General features: G+C 43.5%; 1 protein-coding gene across 1 annotated transcript in view; it reads left to right on the forward strand.

Moving 5' to 3' along the window:
• The first annotated feature begins 640 nt into the window (after positions 1–640).
• Positions 641–24,366, forward strand: part of LOC120935614 (fibrocystin-like) — a 182,685-nt gene continuing 158,959 nt past the window's right edge. Inside the window, exons 1-2 of the mRNA XM_040347663.1 lie at positions 641–700; positions 1,942–2,083. Of these exons, the coding sequence (XP_040203597.1) occupies positions 641–700; positions 1,942–2,083 (202 nt within the window). The remainder of the gene's footprint in view (positions 701–1,941; positions 2,084–24,366) is intronic.

Below are 24,366 nucleotides of genomic sequence, written 5' to 3' on the forward strand. Positions count from 1 at the left end.
ACGGAAACGGAAAAAATCAAATTTGAAAGATTTCATCGGATCAGAAAACCGACTGAATTGGCAGCCGGAATTCCCAGAGACGTGATCGCAAGATTTCACAATTTCCAAGATAAAGAACAGATATGGCAGCGTCTTAAAACTATCAGGCCGGTTACATTCAATGAGACTGAATTACAGATTTTTCCGGACCTTGCTACCGAGACCCTCTCTAGAAGGAGATTATTAAAACCATTACTCGAACATTTAAAAGCACATGGTATCCAATATTCCTGGGGTTACCCAGCGTGTTTAATCGGGAAGAAGGAGGGCAGGTCCGCGACCTTAAGGTTCCCTGAAGAGATGACTAAGTTTTGTAAGAGACTAGACATTCCATTGATAGAGATACCTGGATGGAATGAACCACAAGAGAAGACATCACCAATACCAGGTCATCAGACATGGAACCTCATCCCAGGAAACAAAAGAGGAAGATAATCAGGAAAAAATCCACATAGGATGAATAGGGGGGGAGATGCGGGGGGGGGGGGGTTAGGGGGGGATGGGGGGGGACTGGCTGGTGTGGGCCTGGGGGCTTCGGGGGTCCTGGGGCTACTCACCCACCCACAACCCCCGGCTGGGGGGGGGGTGGGGGCAGTTCCGGATGTGGTCGCACTTACAGAGCTCAACCTCCGGGGCGAGAACCGTGGGCCGGGTGGTGCAGGTTGGCCACGGATCCAGGTGCCTATTTTAGGCCGTAATGCCCCTATTGGTGGGGGAAGGGAGGGAGGGGGGGAGGGTTAGGGTGAATATCGGGGTCTTAGCACAGAGTATATGGGGGGAGGTGGGGGGGTGCGGGAGAGGGTTTGGGGGGGAGTATCTCCGGTCTGCAGTATTAGAAATAAGCTGCCTGTTGTGGCTTTGCTCTGATGCCTATTGGAAATCCTATCCATGTAAGATGACGAGTGACATGACTCAACTGATAGAACTATGGGAACCTTAAAAATACTCTCATATAATGTAAGGGGATTAAATTCCACGTTAAAAAGGGGTAATATTTTAAGAGAAATCAAACATCTTAAAGCAGACATAGTACTCATACAAGAGACACATATCTCGCAGGAGTCAAACCTTAAAATAAGTTCTCCGGAATATCCACTATGGTTTTATGGAGACTCACCGACTAAATTAGCAAAGGGGGTTGCCATAGGGTTTGCTAAGGAAGTTAGATTCGTCCTGGCAGAGAGAAAAGTGGATCCCGAGGGGCGGTATCTCCTACTTAGAGGAAAAATAAACGAAGTGGACTATTCTATTGCAAACATTTACTGCCCAAATAAGAACTCCATGAGATTTCTAAGGGGGGTCATTGATATGTTTATGGACTTTAGGATAGGCAAGGTAGTTGTGGCGGGTGACATGAATCTCTGCCTAGATCCGGACCTCGATTCTACGTCCCGTGCACAGCGGACTGGAGATGTACAAAGAAAATTACTTAAAAAAAAATTACATCAACTCCAATTGATAGACGTTTGGAGAATTCAGCATCCGAAAATACGAGATTATTCATTCTACTCCGCTGTGCACGGGACGTACTCTAGGATTGATTTTTTTTTAGTGGATCATAGCTCACTGGATGTAGTGACAAGTTCGGGAATTGGGATAACGACCCTGTCGGATCATGCGCCAGTTTCAATCAACTTAAAAAACGAGGGAACCCCTAAAAGTAATACCAAATGGAGACTTAATGAGGATTTAATACAGGACGAAGAGGTTGTAGTAAGGATAAAACAGGAATTGGAATGGTATTTTAAGACAAACTGTTCCGAACATATGTCGGAATCAATAGTTTGGGAGGCTCACAAGGCCTATATTAGGGGCATACTGATCGCAATAGGATCAGCGAAAAAAAAAGAAACTAAAAAAAAATATGATGAGCTATATAAAACTATCTTGGATCTTGAACAGATCCATAAACTAACAGGCGAGCAGGAAGCAGATCGTACCATTATCTTAAAAAGAGAGGAATTAAGAGATCTCATTGAATATGATAATAGAGCGGCATCCTTCAGACGTAAGAAAGAGAAATATCAATTGGGGGACTTGTCCGGTAAATACCTAGCAAAAAGGTTTCAAAACAAATTTAAGAGTAATTATATAGAAAATATTCAAACAGGCAAAGGGAGTAAGGTATACACAACATCAGAAATAGCAAGAGAATTTCAAGAATACTATGGGAAGTTGTACTCGATATCGCAAGGGGATACTTCAGAAAAAACAAAAAGGAGAAGTGTTAATATAAAAAAATTCTTAAGTAACACATGTTTAAATAAAATACCAGAGGACAAAATTAGTTTTCTAGAAGAACCTATAACGGAAATGGAAATTCGTAATAATTTAAAGGAGTTACCAAAGGGGAAAAGCCCAGGCCCCGATGGGCTAACAACTGCATACTATCAAAAGTTCAGTGACATTCTTGTCCCCAGGATGTGCTCCTATATAAATGGTATTGGTTTAAATTGGGATATCCGTCAAGAGGCTTTGGAAGCTGCCATTACAGTAATCCCTAAGATAGGTAAAGATCCCTCCTTATGTTCTAGTTTTAGACCCATCTCGCTATTAAATGCAGATGTAAAATTGTTCGCCAAAATCCTAGCAGGGAGAATGAAAATAATCATGAAAGATTTAGTACATACTGACCAAGTAGGTTTTGTCCCCGGGAGGGAAGGTAGGGACAACAGCATCAGAACACTTCTGTTGACACAGATAATAAAAGATAGTAAATCCCCAGGTCTACTCCTGTCTATAGATGCCGAAAAGGCCTTCGACAGGGTAGACTGGGGATTTCTATTGAACACATTGGAATTTATCGGGATCGGTCCAAAAATGATGGGGTGGATAAGCGCTTTGTATAAACACCCAACGGCAAGAGTTAAGGTGAACGGGACATTGTCAGGGTCATTCGAAATGTTCAATGGGACTAGACAGGGGTGCCCCCTGTCCCCTCTTTTATTCATTTTATCTTTGGAACCATTGCTGGCCGGGATTAGAAATAACCCCGACATCAGGGGGATTCAAACAAATGATGGGGAACATAAACTCGCAGCGTTCGCCGACGATATTTTATTATATATAACGAATCCAACTATAACACTCCCGAATCTATTAAAAACCCTCAAATTGTATGGAGATGTATCCAACTTTAAAATCAATCCTCTAAAATCAGAAATCCTTAATATTAGCGTGAACGCACAGGATATACGGAGATATAAGCAAGAGTTCCCATTTACCTGGAAAGATACCGAGATAAAATATTTGGGAGTCAATATTACTTCATCCCCTGACTTAATTTACCTGCAGAATTATATACCATTATTAAATGATATTAAAAAAGACCTAAAGAGAATTGCACTGAGACAAAGATCCCTACTAGGGAGAATAAACTGTTTTAAAATGTTTACACTCCCTAAGATACTATATATAATGCAAATGTTACCAATTGCATTACCGGGTGTCTATTTTAAAATACTAAAACAGTTACTAAATAGGTTCATATGGCGAAACAAAAAGGTGCGCATAAGTATGGAGGTGTTAACTAGAGATAAGGAACATGGTGGTCTGGGGGTACCGGATATTTACACATATTATAGGGCTATACACATGGCACGGGTGATCGATTGGGTCAGAGATAACAAAGAGAAAAGGTGGGTGAGAATAGAAAGTTGTTCAAATAAGTCACGGTTAGGAAAAGAGATTTGGATACCGCCACATTTTAGACAAATAAATCCGCACATGCACCAAATCACATTGGCATCCACGTTTATATGGGATAGGGCACATAAAAAACATCGATGGGGCTATAATTCCCCACTAATCCCTCTATATGACACACTTTTTTTTATACCAGGGAAAATGGACCTGTTTGGTAATTGGATTAAAAAACCACATGCACAATTAAAAGATATATTAAAAGATGGCAAAATTCTTACCTACCAGGAACTAAGTAAAAAAAAAGATTTGTTTGAGTTGAACAGGTGGCGATACCAGCAGTTGACGCATTTCGTGGATTCCCTCCCCTCCCCCCTGAGATCAGATAGACACTTGCTTCCTTTGGAGCGCCTGTGTTCCGCCCCAGGGGGAAGGGGCGCGATTTCCGCAATTTATAAAATATTGATGCGATTAAAAGACCCCGGCCTCCCTCATTATATTAATAAATGGGAAGAGGAATTGGGAACGGGTAAAACCGAGATAGAGGTCAGGAAAATATTAGAAAGGACCCATACGACCTCATTTAATTGTGCACTGATCGAAATGAATTTCAAGTGTTTAGCACGATGGTATATAACCCCGGCCATAGCACACCGTTATCAAGACGACACCTCCAAAAATTGCTGGAGGGGCTGTCTTGAAGTGGGAACTATGTCACATATATGGTGGACCTGCCCAAAAATCAAAACATACTGGAATAATATATTATTGGTAATTGAGGAGATAACCGGAATTAAAATACCTCCTGATCCATGGGTCTGCTTGTTCCATGGGACAGAAATGTCAACTAAACAGTACATGAGAACTTTACTTCCTCACGTACTAGATGCAGCAAAGAGTCTGATTCCCAAACAATGGAAGGACCCTATGAGCCCGACAGAGAAGAGTTGGTTTTGCAGAATCAATGACATATATTATGCTGAACAGCTCAGGTTTTTGGGAGAGGAAGGAGAAGGCGGATTTAAACGAAAATGGCAGGACTGGGCCAACTTTAAACTTACACCAAGGTATATTGACAGGATGATCAGATGATTTGACATAGAGTAGGAAGATTATCGGGCAAAGAGTGATTCAATAGGAGACTGACTTCCGGAGGTAGGGGAGGGTGGGTAGGTGGGGAGAAGGGCGGGGGGTGACATGAGGGTGGGATGAGGGTTTGTTTGGCTTGGGGAAACTAATGTACCTATCTTTGTATTTAAGTATTTTTTTTTCCTCCCTCTTCTTTTGTATATTAACTGATATATATTAAAAAAAAAAAAAAAAAAAAAAAAAAGGGGAAGAAAATGAAATGAATAGATAAATAAATTTTCCAACCATGATGCGAACTAAGGAGACTGCGAAATGAACGCAAATTGATTGAATATCCTGAAAGTTCTCTGAGGCGGAAAAAAAAAGAAAAAAAAAAAAAAAAGAAAGAAAAAAAAAAAAAAAAAAGACTCTATAACAGAGAGTCAAGTTGGGAATCACTGCTTTGGTAAAATAGTACAGAGCACAGCTGCTTGCAAATATCCTCATAGACGGCATCCCTCTCAGTGAAGCCATGGGTAGCTCTGGTAATAGAGGTAAAAAACTGGAGCGCTTCAAAGCCCAAGGAAAAGGCACCACTCCCCACCAACTGGAACTGGGGACCCCCTCCCCAGTGACTGTTTCTTTCAGGCAAGGTGTGCGCTATTTGGCTCTGGCCTTTCTGCCCGCATGCTGGTTTTGACAGTGGAGGGTCTCTCACCCGGCTGCAGATCATTTGTTCAGCTACCTCTGCTTTATCAGGTGTGGCTAGAGAGAGAAAAGTTGGGAAATGTATACACCATGGGCACGTTCAAAAACCAAGGGAGTTGTGAGAAATGGGCCTAAATATGAGCATGGTAAGTAAATGGGCACCCTGTTACAGGACTCTGTGGCAGCCCATCAATATTGCCAATGGCTAGTGCACTGTGACCCAAGAGACTTTTATTGTGTGCCGCTCAAGCTCACTGAGGGGTTATCAATCTTTAACATCCATTGCTTGGAGTCTTGGTCGGGAGGGATCCTGTCCTAGCTCCTAAGATAAGGCAGTATGAAGGAAGGTGTCTCTTTTACCGCACATCCATATCATCCCAAGGTATGGTAGTAAGTGGCAACCTCAGCCTGGACTCTGGCCAGTTCACGCCCCGAATGTGTTTTTCGCTTTGCCCCTCAAAGCTTAGTCATCAGGAACACGCACCTTGCACTGTCCTGTAATGTTTGATGGACAGGTCCTCCTTGGATGGTGGAATACTTTTTAAATAAACAGGCTTACACTATTGGTTCCTTTCATATTTCTTTCACATATCCCATATATCCCATATGTGATCCTTATCGGTTTGAGGGATTGGGCTGCCTATACAGTCTCCATTATTGCAGCAAGCATTATCTTGCTAAAGCGCGATTGACCTGCTTTTTTAAAAAAAGAGGTCAGCACCATCTGGTAAGCAGAACCCACTTCATTGAACACTTCGGGTGTCTAGTATTTAGTTGGTCGAAGATACACCTATAGGCCCGGATTCTCAGAGGACTTACGACGTAAGTCCGAATCCGAGCCGTCATATCTATGAGCCTGATTCTTAGAATCAGTTACGCATAGATTTCTATTCAATCCGACTGGCGTAAGTCTCTTACGCCGTCGGAGCCTAACTGCATTTTTATGCTGGCCGCTAGGGGCGTGTAAGCTGATTTACGCGTTGAAATATGTAAATGAGCTATATACGCGAATTCCCGAACGTACACGCGGCTGACGCAGAAAAGATACGCCGTTTACGTTAGGCTTTTCCCGGCGTAATGTTGCCCCTGCTATATGAGGCATAACTGCGGCGTACCAATGTTAAGTATGGCCGTCGTTCCCGCGTCTAAATTTGAAAAGGTTACGTCGTTTGCGTAAGTCGTCCGTGAATGGGGCTGGATGTCATTTACGTTCACGTCAAAACCAATGACGTCCTTGTGGCGTACTTTGGAGTAATGCACACTGGGAAATTCCACGAACGGCGCATGCCGGGTCACAGTACATTTACATAAAACACGCCCCCTTACGGAGCAAGTGCTTTGAGAATACAGCACTTGCCCGCACTTGCCGAGGCGTAACGTAAAGCGGATACGTTACGCGCACACAAAATTACGCCGCTGTACGAGAATCTGGCCCATAATCTTCAGCAGTTAAGAAGCAATAACCACTCATTAGGGTTACTACAAATTGGACTTTAAATTATTGTTTTAAAGTATGTGTCAATTTCACATTTTTTTAGAATGTTTTGTACAAGCCAATTTTGTATACGTTTAATTGTTTGCACTATATTATGATCATTTGAATTAATTGACATATCAATGCACAGTTGCACTTTATATTTGTCTTAGTAACATAACAGCGCCCCCTATTTTCAATACTGTTCTAGTAGTTTATCTCTCTAGTCAGTGGCAGCAGCTTATTATATTTACACAGTTTTTTTAGTTATTAGGTGCAGTATGCTTTATTTTTCACCCAGGAGTACCCCAGTAAATTGGTTAGACAGCAGCAAATGAGCATGGGAGTTTGTCAATGATATCATTGGCTTTCCTGCTTACAACCCCGGGCAAGTAAATAAATATGTAGCGCTCACCACCAGGGAGGTGGTAAATACTGAGAGTATACCCAGGTATCCTTTTTTAGTACATTAATACACGGCCCCATCCATTTGCCCCTCAATGTGGTAATGAATTGTCGGTTCCCGGCAATACAGATAAAAGTCTTGGAATGGGTTCCCCCCCAGTCCATTACCAAAATTAAAAAAAAAAATGTGTGGGGGGGTCCCCCCAAATTCCATATCAGGCCCTTCAGGTCTGGTATGAATATTAAGAGGAACCCTGCGCCAAATAAAAAAAATGGTGTAGCGTTCCCCCCAAAAATCCATACCAAACCCTTATCCGAGCACACAACCTGGCAGGCAGCAGGAAAAGAGGGACGAGAGAGAACCCCCCCTCTTGAACCCTATCAGGCCGCATGCCCTCAACATTTTTTTTTAATTTTGGCGTGGGGTTCCCCTTGGTCTGGTATGGATTTTGAGGGGGACCCCTACGCCATTTAAAAAAAAAATTGGCGCAGGGTTCCCCTTTAATATTCATACCAGACCTGAAGGGCCTGATATGGAATTTGGGGGGACCCCCACACATTTTTTTTTTATTTTGGTTCGGGGTTCCCCTTAATATTTTTCAATGACTTGTATCTGTATTGCTGGGACCCGACAATTCATTAAACCCGCGAGTAGTTTTAAATGACTTTTTTCCTTTAGAAATGTCATTTTGTGCAGGGACTGTTATAAACACAGGAAACATGTGATACTTTACAGACATACTATAGACATCCCCCGGGTACGAAATGTTATTGTTTCACTTTAAGCATTATTAAAATCACTGTTCCCGAAAAAACTTCAATTTTTAAAACTTTGTTTTGCATTGATACATGTCTGGGGCAGGATCCCTGGGGCAGGATCCAGGTCCCCAAACACTTTTTATGACAATAACTTGCATATTAACCTTTAAAATTAGCACTTTTGATTTTTCATGTTCGTGTCCCATAGACTTTAACGTGTTCGAACAAATTTTTTGCCTGTTTGTATGTTCTGCTGCAAACCGAACCGGGGGGGTGTTCGGCTCATCCCTAGTGCCGAGGCACTCCTGTGACTACAGCCCCATAGCTGTATATCCACTGTGTGAGATTTAGCCACCTCTGACTGCTAGTCTCAGGAGATTTAGAGATTTTTGTGAGATTTGATATCACATTTGTGCTCACTGTTCTCCTTGCTGGAGGCTCCAACATTGGGAAGCAACATCCAGCCTCTATCAAGGTTGAGAAAGTCTGGTCTAGTGTCCTGTGCAATCTACTCTACAGCCCTGGACAAAAGTTTTGAGAATTATACAAATATTAATTTTCACAAAGTCTGCTGCTTCAGTTTTTATGATGGCAATTTGCATATACTCCAAAATGTTATGAAGACTGATAAGATACTGATAAGTCCCTCTTTGCCAAGAAAATTAACTTCATCCCATAAAAAAACATTTCCGCTGCATTTCAGCCATAAAACTTGACCAGCTGACATCATGTCAGTTAGTTATTCTCTCTATAACACAGGTGCCAGTGTTGATGAGGACAAGGCTGGACATCACTCTAATGTTGATTGAGTTAGAATAAAAGACTGGATGCTTTAAAAGGAGGGTGGTACTTAAAATCATTGTTCTTCCTATGTTAACCATGGTTACCTGCAAGGAAACATGTGCAGTCATCATTTCATTGCAGAGAACAAAAGAATAAGCCTGGACGGCAGCACTCCGATACAACACCTTTATTTGGTTAAAATCCAGTGTACAGCAGTTGATCCATACAGTACAATAGGGGTGGGGGGGGGGGTGAAAACAGCTTACATGTTTCACACCTGAATCTGGTGCTTAGTCATTTCCTTGCACAAAAAGGGATTCGCTGGCAAGGATATTGCTGCTAATAAGATTGCACCTAAATCAAACATTTATCAGATCATCAAGAACTTTAAGGAGAGGGGTTCAATTGTTGTGAAGAAGGCTTCAGGGCGCCCACGAAAGTCCAGCAAGCACCAGGACCATCTTCTACAGTTGATTCAGCTGCGGGATCGGGGCACCACCAGTGCAGAGCTTGCTCAGGAATGGCATGAGGCAGGTGTGAGTCCATCTGCACACACAGTGAGGAGAAGACTTTTGGAGGATGGTCTGGTGTCAAGAAGGGCAGCAAAGAAGCCACTTCTCTCCAGGAAAAACATCAGGGACAGACTTATATTCTGCAAAAGGTACAGGGATTGGGGACAGGGCTACAATCATTTACTCTGATGAATTAATTTTCCATCTGGGGGGCATCTGGAAAAAAACTTGTCCGGAGAAGAAAAGGTGAGCGCTACCATCAGTCCTGTTTCATGCCAACAGTAAATCATCCTGAGACCATTCATGTGTGGGGTTGCTTCTCAGCCAAGGGAGTGGGCTCACGTAATTTTGCCTAAGCACACCGCCATAAATAAATAATGGTACAAAAACATTCTTTGAGAGAAACTTCTCCCAACCATCCAAGAACAGTTTGGTGACAAACAATGCCTTTTCCAGCACGATGGAGCACCTTGTCATAAGGCAAAAGTGATAACTTGGGGGGGAAAAAAACAATGACATTTTGGGTCCATGGCCAGGAAACCCCCCCCAGACCTTAATCCCCTTGAGAACTTGTGGCCAATCTTCAAGAGGCGGGTGAACAAAAAAATCCCCCAAAGTCTGACAAACTCACAGCATTGATTATGCAAGAATGGCTGCCATCAGTCAATTTGTGGCCCAGAAATTGATTGATAGCATGCCAGGGCGATTTGCAGAGGTCTTGAAAAAGAAGGATCAGCACTACACTGACTCTGCAACTACAAACTAATTCCCAGGAGACCGTCCATATCCTACTCTGCTATAGACCACCAGGTCCAAAATTGCAGCTTCTCTCACCTTTGACAGAGTTCATCTCCACTTACACCCTAAACAGCAAACACCTTTTGCTGCTCGGGGATTTCAACCTCTGGGTCAACTCCTCACAGGATCCCGTTGCCGACGCCTGCATTGACCACTTGGAAGGATTAGGTCTGCAGCAACTAGTATGTGGGCCCACACATACTTCAGGTCACACGCTTGACCTTATTTTCAGACAAGATCTGGAAATAAACATACTGAAAAATGAACCATTGCCATGGACAGACCACCATGCAATTAAATTCACAATTACCATAAATGCCCTGTCAACAAAAATGTTAAAACCAGTGACAACGCACTGGACCAGATCGCAGAAGAAGCTCCATTCGGAACTCTTCAAAACGACCTTAGGGAACAAAATAAAAACAATCCAATCACATCAAACAGCCACAGAAACATTAGAGGCCATAAACACAGCTCTACTGCAGTCAGCCGACTTAGTAGCGCCCAAACGCAAAACATGCATCCGTAAAAACAACTCCAGCTGGTTTAACGACCAGCTGTCGTTGCTAAAGCAAGAACGCAGAAGAGCGGAAGCAGCCTGGAAAATAAGCTCTTCAGAGGAAAACCATACTATCTATAAGGCAACAACAAACAAATACCACAAAGAAATCTTCAAAGCCAAAAAAAATCATTTCTCCAATATCATCACTAAAGCCCTCAACCGTCCCCGCAAACTCTTTAACCACTTGAGACCCGCGCTATTGACAAAAGACGTCAACAGCGCGGCTCTCAGGTGCCAACTGGACGTCTTTGGACGTCATTTCAAGTGCATTACCCGCGCGCGCCTCTGGGGGGCGCGCAGCGGGTAAACACGGTCCCGGCGCATTGCTGGGAAGCCGATGCGTGTGCCTGGCGGCCACAATGTCCGCCGGGTAAACGCGATCGTCGATAACTGAGCAGGGACGTGGAGCTCTGTGTGTAAACACAGAGCTCCACGTGCTGTCAGAGGAGAGGAGACCGATCTGTGTCTCTTGTACATAGGGACACAGCATCGGTCACCTCCCCCAGTCACCCCCCTCCCCCCACACAGTTAGAACACACCCAGGCTACACATTTAACCCCTTCCTCACCCCCTAGTGTTAACCCCTTCACTGCCAGTCACATTTATACAGTAATTAGTGCATTTTTATAGCACTGATCGCTGTATAAATGTGAATGGTCCCAAATTTGTGTCAAAAGTGTCTGATACGTCCGCCGCAATATCGCAGTCCCAATAAAAATCGCAGATCGCCACCATTACTAGTAAAAAAAAAAATAATAAAAAAAAATCATAATTCTGTTCCCCATTTTGTAGGCGCTATAACTTTTGCGCAAACCAGTCGCTTATTCCGATTTTTTTATTTTTTACAAAAATACATCGAAAAATACGTATCGGCCTTAACTGAGAAAAAAATGTTTTTTTAAAAAAAAAAAATGGGATATTTATTATAGCAACAAGTAAAAAATATATATATATTTCTTAAATTGTCGCTCTTTTTTTGTTTATAGCGCAAAAAATAAAAACCGCAGAGGTGATCAAATACCACCAAAATAAAGATCTATTTGTGGGGAAAAAAGGACGTCAATTTTGTTTGGGAGCCACGTCGCACGACCGCGCAAATGTCAGTTAAAGCGACGCAGTGTCGGAAGCTGATATTTCGCCTGGGAACGAAGGGGGTTTATGTGCCCAGTAAGCAAGTGGTTAATTTAGTCACCCAGATCATGAATCCAGCCTGTCTTGAAGCCCCCAATTCTGATACCCAAGAATTTTGCAATGAATTATCGGATTATTTTGTTAACAAAATTGAAGGAATCCGTGAAAGCATTCAGCAAAATAGAACCCCCATTAACCCCCCCCTCAATTATACGCCCAATACCCACTTAAACTCACCACAATCAACAAAGTTCACTTTAAAACCACCGAGGACACTAAAAATATCATCGGTACCCTGCGAAATAGCACAGCGCCTAATGATATCATCCCCACCAAACTGCTGAAGGAATGTGCCGATATTCTGGCACCGCCTATCACGCAGCTTATAAACCAGTCATTCAAGGAAGGTATAGTGCCCACCCGCTTAAAACAAGGCATAATCAAACCTATTTTAAAGAAACCTACCCTCGACCCCAAAGACCCCAAACACCGTTGTCCTATTACAGGCCTAAATGTCCTCTCCAAGGTAATGGAGTAAGGAGTGGTACGACAGCTGCAACAGCATTTGGACACCCATAAGTTGCTCGATCCATTTCGATCAGGTTTCCGTCCCGGACACGGGACAAAAACAGCACTACTCAAAATATGGGATGACGTCCTCGAGGCCGCAGACGAAGGAGAATCTTGTCTTCTAGTACTGTTGGACCTAAGCGCAGCTTTTGACACGGTAGACCACAAACTACTACTGATTCGGCTAGCTGAAGTAGCCAGAGTCGCGGAATATGATCTATCCTGGTTCTCCTCCTTTTTGGAAAACCGATCACAAATAGTGAAATTGAGAGTGAGTGAAAAACTTAAATAGCGCTGCACATGCAAACTAAATCGCCTCTGGGCGCTCGTTTGTCCATTTCTCCTTTGAACTCAAAAGAGATGGGTTTTGATCTTTCTCCTAAAGGTCAAGTGATTCTCCTCCAACCGAATGCTGGTTGGTAAAGCGTTCCATAGTCTGGGGCCCTGGAGCGCAAATCTTCGTTCCCCCTTGGACTTGTATCTGGCTTTGGGTATTTGGAGTAGATTTTGATTGGTGGATCGCAGAACGCAATTGGAGTTCAGAAAAAAGCACGGTATCATGCGGCATCCCTCAAGGATCCCCTCTGTCGCCGGTGCTGTTTAATATTTATCTCCGCCCTCTCTTTGAAATCATCAGTAGCCAAAAGTTACTTTACCACTCGTATGCTGATGACACACAACTGTATTTTCACATATGCAACAAAAAGGATCATCATCTTGGTCTAGAGCAGGGGTGTCAAACTGGCGGCCCTCCAGCTGTTCCGAAACTACAAGTCCCATCATGCCTCTGCCTGTGAGAGTCATGCTTGTAACTGTTAGCCTTGCAATGCCTCATGGGACTTGTAGTTTTGCAACAGCTGGAGGGCCGCCAGTTTGACACCCCTGGTCTAGAGAAATGCCTCTCTTTGATAGAAAACTGGATGACAAAGAGTTATCTTAAACTCAACGGTTCGAACTTCTCCTGTTTCACGTCAACTGAACAAATCAACTTGCAACAACTTGGACACCCCCGCCCATTCTGGGCAAAATCATCGCCCCTAGCACCAAGGTCAAAAGTCTCGGAGTCATCTTCGACACCAACATGACAATGGATGCACAAATAGGGTCAGTAGTCAGCGGATCGCACTATCTGCTGCGCCTACTACACAGACTTATTCCATTTATTCCTAAAGAAGACATAGCAGTCGTGGTGGGAACAATTGTTAACTCCAGACTTGACTATGCAAATTCCCTTTACCTCGGACTCCCAAAATACCAAATCACTCGTCTGCAAGTCGTTCAAAACACGGCCGCTAGACTTGTGACTGGAAAAAAAAACATGGGAATCAATCTCACCTTCACTGAGATCCCTTCATTGGTTACCAGTAAAAGACAGAATCACTTTTAAGGCACTCTGTCTGACGCATAAGTGTATTCTGGGAAATGCCCCCCAATATTTATGCGAAAAACTAAAAGCTCACAACCCCAATCGCATTCTGCAATCCACCAATCAAAATCCACTCCAGATACCCAAAGCCAGATACAAGTCCAAGGGAGAAAGAAGATTTGCGGTCCAAGGACCTAGACTATAGAACGCTTTACCAACCAGCATTCGGTTGGAGGAGAATCACTTGGCCTTTAGGAGAAAGATCAAAACCCATCTCTTTTGAGGACAAAGGAGAAAGGGACAACGAGCGACCAGAGGCGATTCAGTTTGCATGTTGTTGCGCTATATAAGTTTCTTACTCACTCACTCACTTACAAATCTTGACTCTTTGGATAACCTTAATGTACTAATTGTCAATAAAAGCCTTTAACACTTATGAAATGCTTGTAATTATACTTCAGCATACCATAGTAACATCTGACAAAAACATCTAAAAACATCGAATCATCAGACTTTGTGAAAATTAATAGCAGTAGTTGCAGGCAGATATGTTTAGTTGACACAGTAAACCCACAAAACTGTGCATATTGCCCTCTTATATACTGTAACGGGCTAAATCCTATTGTAGCACTACCCCCAAAGGAGCTGCTGGTTTCGATTTGGGCCTGCCATTACCTTACTGTTCCATATGCTTGTTTCAGGGGTTCTCCTTGAAGAGTTGTCCATAGAAATGTCTGCACCAAACACAAAGTCTCTTTCAAGGTTTTTATTGAACAAAGTTCTCCAACAGAGGTGTAGAGGGATGGGGAAAGACTCGGGTACCTTTGCTTTGCAGATCACGGGTACAATCTTGATCCAGAGGATTAATTCAGTTCCACACTGGATTTCAGCAACCACCAGATAGGCCTACTCTCACTTACCTAGCAGCTGGTGCGAAGCTTGTCAAAGTCTCTGCCATGGACTTGATAAGTGTTGTCAGGCTGTCCCACGATCTTCTGCCACAAGATCTTGTAACCACTCGCACACTTTGTATAGTTCCAATAAAGTTCAGAGCTCACGGTGCCAAGAATCTTTCAGCCAGGCCAACAGCACAGTGAGGTAAATGTCATGGATATGCAATAAAGTCTGGCAGCTTACCTGATCTCCATGTGTTCATTAGAGGCCTGACCCTCCTTCTGACTTTTTTTTTCACCTTCCTCCCTGTATTGCTCTACCCTAGGCCATCCCAGGAAGCCTATATTAACCACTGCACTTCTAGTCTGCTTTGCTGTTCAACTGTGTTGTTAGCTTTAGTTCCTGTCTGCAGTGTGCTACGATTATCTTCCTGTGTACCATTTTTGGCTCGTCCCTGACTTCTCCTGTTTGCCTGTGATCCTGACCTTTTGCCTGCCCCTCAGTTACCCTTGTCTGCCTGTTGCCCTGACCTTGGCTTACCCATCACTACCGGTTGTCCTGCTTGCTGCTTCCCCTCTCTCCCTGCGGAGCGTGACCTAGGGGATCCCAGGGGTCATGACCTGGATCCAGCTGTCGCGTAGGCCATCCTTACCACTAGAGGCTCTGGTGAACACAAAGCTTGGTTTTAGACTCCGCGCCCTGGGCAATCTTGGGTTCACACTTCCTCTCTAATCGCAGCAGTTGGCCATAGGGTTCACTACCCTGTGGTGCATCCCTGACCCCAACGGGGTGCACTTGTCACCTGGCCACAGGTGACCTGACAGTAAATTTGCCAGGATACGTCCTTCAATTGAATCCCACTGGTTCAGCTTCCTCCCGTAGGTACGGTAGCGAAGGACCATCCCTGGATCAGTAGGCCCAGAAACTTCTGGTTGCTAGGCCTCTGGCCAGCTGGCCCGAGACTACGAAACAGCTCACACATCCCTGAGGCCAGGAGGGCCATCAAGTCAGGATCAGAAGACCCCGCAAAAACAGTGTCTGTCCCTTAAGTACCCCTCTCCAGAATGCACAGTGGGTTGACCACGCCCCCTGAGCTGCTTATGGGAAAGAGATACCCAATGCATCCAGCCTACTGCCTTTCCAACCTTGACCAGTGGTAACAGCGACACCCACTGTCAAGGGCAAAATTGTGCAACCCAGCTGAACTGAAACAGAACCAACAATTTAGCATAATCTTCCTGAGCTAAACTACAGCTCAGGCAACTAAAATTTAACACATAGTGCCTACTCAATGGGAGCATGGCGCTACACAATTGATTCACTCAAAGTTTGGGAGGCGGGAATTTTTTGCTAGTTCACAAGGTAATTTATTTGCCCACCCACAATATGGCAAACGGTTGCAAATATCCTTACTTCAGGAAGTAGCCAAATTTCTACTGAAGGGAAGATGCTCATTCCAAAGAAACATTTACAATATGGCATCTACAGTTTTACCTTTCTTTCTGCGTCCACTTCTTTCCTTCGGCAAAAATTCCAGTCCAATGCTTTTTCATGCTAACAGACAACTGGAAAATGCATACAAATATTGTTTCAGGACTGTCAACTAGCACATAAATCCAACATTTCCATTCTTGATAAATTGTAGCGCTTGCCTATACCAACTCTGGAACACCATATCCTGATAGTAAAATACTACACCACCATCAGGGCTTTTTTTCAGGGGGAACTTGGGGGAACTCAGTTCCACCACCTCTGGCTCAGACCCTTTGGTGCCTGCTCACCACAATCACTGGTTTCTGTCTTTACAAGTGACAGCTCTGCACTCTGTGTGTAACCCCCCTGAACTCTGCACTCTGTATGTAATGCAATCCTGGTATTTAATGCACCTTTAAGACCCTCCTACTGTTTGTGAAATCTCAACGGGCTCGTGGTTGAGTTCCTGCACCTATTTTCTGAGAAAAAAAGCTCTGACCACCATTATCTGGTATTCAGCAGTGGTATCTCAGCTGTTCTGGTGCCTTTAATATGAAAAAAAAGAAGTCTGATCTCCAGAAATCTAGACACAGATCTGTGCTTGGACACTGTAGATAATTACTCATATTTACTGCATCCAGAAGGACTATCATATCGCCGTGCAACATTCATTAGGACACCAACAGACGGGGACATGCTACTTCCTTTAAATTAGTGGTTTTAAATTCAAGTGCTTTTTTTTTTTTTTTTTTTATCAGAGATGCACATTAAGTAAAAATGTCTCCAATTTTGGAGCATTCTTAAAAAGTTTATTAACAATAGATTAAAGTTTGTTAAACACTTTAAGTACTTTAATGGTTCTAAAAGTAAAAATAAACTAGAATGAAAGACATTTGTTCTTATTAAATCCTATACTCATTCCAGACTTCCTGCTGCTGTAAATGCTTTCTGTAAGGATTTAGCTCTCTCATTTAACCTGTTCATTGCTTGAGAAGAGCATTGGAGCTGTAATAATCATTGGGTTTTATGTTCTCCAGAAGCTCCCCTAGGGATCGCAATGCTCTGTATTTATATGCTGGTGCCTAGTAGTACCATATACTTCTGCTTGAAGGAATTCTGCCATGTAGAGGGGGGACTCTTACAGCAGAGACTAGGGTGGATGACATGTTGGCAGATGCAGTCTACATTCTCCAATGCAGGTGGCGCTCGTCCATAGCGACACTGCATTTGGGGAGGATGTCAGGAGGAACATGGCTCCTCTATAGTTTCCTCAGCCACTGGGGAATATATCCCATTGGATGCTGCCCTCCATGTGACTCCTGCAGCCATCTTGGGTCAGTCAGAGCCGTTTTAAGGCCTTAGCTTCCAGGTTTAGTGCGCATTTGTGAGTTGTTAGAGTAGGGACAAGTACCCTGCCTGGTAGCGATAGAACTAGAGGCAGGGAAAAGTTCCTGAAGAGGAGGGAAAGCGTGGCATATGCTACTTCTCTGGACATCTAGCTGCTTGGGTGCAAGATGGCCAGGCTGCATTCTACCCATCTCTACAGACGCTGTCATTTTGGCTGAAACCTGCTTGCTGCATGCTGTTGGACATGTGAGCATTCCTGGCTGGGCTGCCTTTTCACTGGGTTATTTCTGAACTGTCTTTGCATTGTTTCAATACAAGTTCTTTCACTGCATTGGGACCATGTGTCTTATTGCCACCACACCACTCTGCACCCCACCTACAGACAAGTGTCAGTATGATTGGTTATCCTTAAAGTATTCCTAGGAGTCCATCTTTTATGTCTATGTGTAGAGACCCTACCTTAAGGTGGAGTGTCCCTAGCTCGATTTGTTGTGTGACACTAGGCTAGAGCTTTGTTTATGCTATCTGTGCTCATTGGGTTTCTTCTAAGCCCAGCACATGAATCCATTTTGCCTGATCCTGTTGAGTGTTCCCTAGTGGTTAGAGTGAGATGTTACACTGAACTGGGTTATGAATATTTTTTCCGCCTTGGTCAATCACTGTTGGGTTTTACGCCAGTGATATGGGCTGGGGAAGAAAATTAATATTTAGAGAAACCTAGAAGGATCTTTTACCTCCAAGGCTCTTCCTGGTGAAGTTGTGAGTCTAATGCCACGTACACACAACCGTTTTTCATGACGTGAAAAATGAAATTTTTTAAAATGGTCATTAAAACGATCGTGTGTGGGCTCCAGAGCATTTTTCATGACGTGAAAAATAGCCATTAAAAATTTAGAACATGCTCTAATTTTTTGCGTCGTTTTTCACGTCATGAAAAACGATTGTGTGTAGGCTTTAACAACGTGAAATAACCGTGCATGCTCAGAAGCAAGTTATGAGACAGGAGCTCTCGTTCTGGTAAAACTAGCGTTTGTAATGGAGATAGCACATTTGTCACGCTGTAACAGACTGAAAAGCACGAAGCCTGAAAAGCGCAAATTGTCTCTCACCAAACTTTTACTAACATGAAATCAGCAAAAGCAGCCCAAAGGGTGGCGCCATCTGAATGGAACTTCCCCTTTATAGTGCCGTCGTACGTGTTGTACGTCACCTCGCTTTGCTCGAGCATTTTTTTTTCACGATCGTGTGTATGCAAGGCAGGCTTGACAAGAATCACATCGAGAAAAACATTGTTTTTTCTAGAACATTAAAAACGGTCGTATGTACGCGGCATAACGGTTCAGTCTTTTCCTCCTTAGCCCTTTGACACAAAGAGGAACCCAGAGCCAAGAAGAGTTATGTTCTCCTTGCTGCCAGTCTGGGTCTAAAGAGTTGGCTTGTGCCCACTCTAACCTGACTTGTGCCCCAAGAAAAATCTACATTAGCCCAGAGCAGAGGCATAAAGAGTTTTAAAGCTGACCTGTGGCAGATGTCAAGATACTGGAGGATATTAGTCTGTCAGGACAACTAAGCCGCGCGGGGGGTATCCGGGTGATACCTGGTCCTCGATTCCAGCAGGGTTTTTAGGTAAGCATCTTTATTAATAAAGCATCTTTATTATTGTTATGCGTGACTGTACTTTTACTTTGTTAATTGTATAGTTATTTATTAACTGGTAATCAAATTACAGATATTCTCCTAACGAAGTGGCAAGTTGAGATGCTCCCACTGTGATCCCACTATGATCTTCCCCCTTTGGGGACAATTATATTGGTGATATGTATGGCTTATCACTATGCTTTTAAATTGTACATCATTTTGTATGTTTTATTGATTTTGTATTTACTAATTACTTAACTGTACCGTAATAGTCCTATTGCCCATGGCCCTTGTCTTTTTGGGTTGGGGACCAAAAATTTGACATTTCTATATCTAAACTTCCAGGATGATGGTACGATTAATTACAATGTGTCATATTAACATATTTTTGTAGAGGCTACACTTGAATTTTAACTAAGCCAATAAATTGCAAGAAAAGGATCAACGGATCCGAAGTCTGTCAGTGTGTCACTGTCGGTGGGTCGGTGAGTTGTTTGGAAGCAGCAACAGGTCAGGTCACCATTAAGAAGACAGGGGAACCGGTTAAAAGGCCAGCAGCTCCTTCTGTGGTGATTGCTACATATGGAAAAACAAAAATGGGCAAAGTGCTAAATTCTCTCAGGGGGCACAGGGCAGTTACTGTACAGGACTCCCTGATGGATAAGTAGCTAACTGAGGCCCGGATTCACGTAGAAGAGCGCATCTTTGTGCGGGCGTAACGTATCCTATTTACGTTACGCCTCCGCAACTTTGACAGGCAAGTGCAGTATTCACAAACCAAAGTTGCAATGGCGTAGCGTAAATAGGCCGGCTTAAGCCCGCCTAATTCAAATGTGGAAGATGTGGGCGTGTGTTATGTAAATGTATTGTGACCCCCCGTAAATGACGCTTTTTTCTAACGGCGCATGCGCCATCCGTGAAAGTATCCCAGTGCGCATGCTCCAAATTAACCCGCAAGAAGCCAATGCTTTAGACGTGAACGTAAATGACGCCCAGCCCTATTCGCGAACGACTTATGCAAACGACGTAAAACGTGAAAAATTTGACGCTGTTCCGACGTCCATACCTAACATTGGTACGCCTCATCTACGCCTCATAGAGCAGGGTAACCGGACAAAGCCTTACGTAAACGGCGTATCTCCACTGTGACGGCCAGGCGTACGTTCGTGAATAGGCGTATCTAGCTGATTTACATATTTCTAGGCGTAAATCAGCGTACACGCCCCTAGCGGCTAGCGTAAATATGCAGTTAAGATACGACGGCGTAGGAGACTTACGCTGGTCGTATCTTATACAAATTCTGGCGTATCTGATTCTTTGAATCAGGTGCCAAGATACGACGCCTGAGACTCAGAGATACAACGTTGTATCTCCTACGTGAATCCGGGCCTGAGGGTTTATCTCAGGAGCATTCACACTATCAAGCTACATCTTGGCGATATGCATACTTGCCTATATGGTGATGTGCGTATTTGTGCGAAATCACCTACAGTAGGCCTAAATATACTCCAGAGTCATGGCCAGTAACGATATGACCTCTTCTACGAATAAATTACTGTATTTATTGGCGTATAACACTCACCTTTTCACCCTGAAAATCGGTTGCAAATAGCGTGTGCGCGTTATACGCTGATACTGCAATTTTGGCTGCCTCAAAGAGAAAGGGGAGGGGGGCAGGACGAGCACTGCCGGATTGCATACAGCGAGAATCTCCTGTTTACTCAGTGGCCTCTGTGATAGGAAGTCCCATCTCCTGGGCCAGCATTGGGCCAGTGTTCTGTCTATCATAGAAGCTGGTCCAGGAGTGGGGACTTTGTATTAAAGAGGCCACTGAGTAAACAGGAGATTGTTGCTGTATGTAATCTGAAGGCGCTAATCCCGCCCTTTCCCTGCCCCAGCAGTAATCTGGGGTGAGATGGGCATTGATCAGGCCGCATTCATGGCAATGGTGGGGCTGCAGGATGGCATTGATCAAGCTGCATTAATTGGCAATTGTGAGGCTGCAGATAGGCATTGATCAAGCTGCATTGATGGGCAATGGCGAGGCTGCAGATGGGCATTGATCAGGCTGCATTGATGGGCACTGACCCTTATTTTGCTTCAAAGTTCTTTTATTAAAACATTTTTTTTCCTGAAACGTCCCTCTTAAAATGAAGGTGCGTGTAATACGCCTGTGCATGTTATATGCCGATAAATATGGTATTACATCTTATATATAGCTAGAGCAATTTTTCTCTTGATTTGGTCATAAACAAGTATTAAGAGGAAATGCACTCGCTCGTATTATATATTCAGTCAATGGGACAATGTGACGGGTTCTTTTATAAGAAAAACCCTCCACCCACTCATTCTTTTCCATGTTACCCTGCCGCTCCGAATGCTAGGAGTCCATACATTGTGTAAGCTCTGTGCCTGCTGACCTGACACACGTCTGCTGTGGGCCACGTAACCAGATTCCGGGTTTAAGTCACCTACCTGGAGCCCGACTACGGGTTTCTCTTGTTTCTCCCTGTACCTCTACCCACCACAGAACCTAATCTTTGTTGCAGGTAGAGGGTTTTGGTAAAAAGGAGCCACCCTCAAACTACAATTTCAGGTTCTTTTCTTGCGCTGGTTATCCATAGCTCTGTCTGCAGCGGGGGCTACACACAATACAAAATGCCGATATACCTGCATTGTCTGAAGTACCTGCCGAATATTACCTGTCATATATTTTCACAGGGAAACCAACAAAAGAACACAAAGCCCTGATTTTATTTATCGATGTTGCTGCGACGACACATGGTTCACACCGAGGCTATACCAATTAATCACAGGGTTTATTTTTCCCACATCTGCTCTGTCATTTCCTAACAGATTGTTTGTCTGCAAGTAGCTGGAAAATGCGCAGAACAGTAGGAGATACGCACACAAAGGAAAAAAGGAGCAGTCTTAATGCTGCTCACATTAGATTTGGAATAAAAGTCAATGATGCATTGAAAATCACAACATGTACAAAAAGAAAAAAAATCCACAATGATAAAGGAAGGAGAGAGAGACATAGAAAGTGAGAGAAACCTTCTTTATCACAAATATAAAAATATACAAGCCATTGGGCACCATTCTAGAGGTTTATGCCTGGCGCGTGTGCACAGCCGCACCGTGAAAGCTTGAGTTCAAGGAAGGTGGATTTGGCGTCTAGCTCTGATTAACTCACCAATGATGGGCTGAGAGATGGGTTGACCACACACAGGAGCAAAAATACAAATATAGCACTTACCCATAAAGATCATATAACAAAACGATGAAACATTCGGTAAACCAACCGGACAAATTTTATTGTTTAATGTTGAATCTCAGACACACCGGTAGAGTACTGTTATTCATTTAAATAGCATTTTGTATCGAAGCGGTAGTAAACTGCTGCAATTAAAAAACAAAATCCCCTGTAAGGTAATTGCTCAATGCACTTGTATGCATCGCATACTAGCATATTATGAAATACTTACCTTAGAACGAAGTCCTCCAGTGACACGTTGTCACCACTGACAAGGCTGACATCTTTCCCCGGGTTTGTGGACTCCGGCTGTGTGAGTGGCCGGAGCGGCGATAATGTCACTCTCACGCATTCTCACCAGAGCCCTCGGTTCTGGCACGGTGCTCTGAAGGTCTGGCACAGTATGCCGGACCTTCAGAGTGCGCCGGTGATGTCACCGGCTGCATATAGTTCATGTAGTGTGAATATCTCCTAAACGGTGCCCATTTAGAAGATATTCATTTTACCTTCAGGTAAGCATTATTATAGTCAAAATCATAAAGCGGACTTTACTACTGCTTTTAGGATAACTTTACCTTTAACCACTTGACCTCCGGAAAATTCCCCCCCCCCTTCCTGTCCAGACCATTTTTTTGCTTTTCAGCACTGCGATACTTTAACCTTCCTAGCGGTATTCCCGAGTGTGGCTCGGGGTGAATTTGGGATTACATCGCAGGATCCAGGCAAAGTTGTCCCCAGGATCCTGCAATGTCCTCCCGCTGTGTCCGCGGGCTGTGTCAACCGCCCGTAGTACTGTAGGCCGGGCTCCGTTTCCAGCGAGCGCCGTGGCGCATTGGCAAATTCAAAAAGCAAAAAACATAACGCACAAAATACACTGTAATCTGTAAGATTACATTACTGTATCAAATAATTTCAACTTCTTTTTGTCCCTAGTGCTTTGTTCAGTGCCCTGCATGCACTTTTACCATTCTTTCTACCGGGAAACTTGATAACGTCCAAGACATCCATAAAGCGTCCCTCTACGTCAAAATCGGTTTTAGAGCAGTTGGAAAACAGCGATAGTAAATAAGAATCACTTGCAGAATTGAGCGATAGTGATTCGTGGGGAAATTCGTCATCAGACACTGAAACTGATGATAATTCTGCGACTGAGCAAATTTAAAGCCTCGTACACACGCTCGGTTTACTCGACAAGAACCAGCAAGAAAACTGCTGGCAGAGCTTTCTTGCCAAGTAAACCGTGCGTGTGTGCGAGGCTTTCAGGTTTCTCGTCAAGAAAACTGCCTAAAATCTTGAAGAGAAAAATAGAGAACCTGCTCTCTATTTTCTCGTCGTGATTCTCGGCCTGCCGAGGAACCCGAGAGTGTGTATACTTACCTGTCGCCGTGGAAACCTGGCATGCTCAAAATTACTTTTACGCATGCGCAGTAGCTTCCTAGGCATAGGGAGGATGCAGCAAGATGGCGGGGACGGCATCAAATGTGACGAACGCATGCTCGTCGTACGCAATGACGTCACCGCGTTCTTCCCTTAAAAATAACCACTGTTCTTGTACACTGTACACTCGGGCGGCAAGAGAAAAAAATGACGTTTTTTTCCTGACGAGATTCAGTGTTTTTGATTTGATTACATTATTGAATATATTTTTTTATTATTATTATTATTATTATATTATTATTTTTGATAATTATTTATAGTTATTTATTATATTATAATATATGATTTTGTGTTTCAAAATGTATCATACCCGGGATGTCTACTAGACTCTTGTTTGGACAGATTTAAGTGAGTTATTCCTAAGAATTACAGGCCTACAATATAAAACACCAAATTTCCATGCAAAACTATGTACTGCTTAGAGACGCAAAAATCTGACATAATCATACCGCCAGGGAGGGTAACTGACAAGTACACTGTACAAAAAAAAATATATATATATTT

The sequence above is a fragment of the Rana temporaria genome, chromosome 4 (genome assembly GCF_905171775.1).
Source record: "Rana temporaria chromosome 4, aRanTem1.1, whole genome shotgun sequence".
Taxonomy (NCBI): Eukaryota; Metazoa; Chordata; class Amphibia; order Anura; family Ranidae; genus Rana; species Rana temporaria.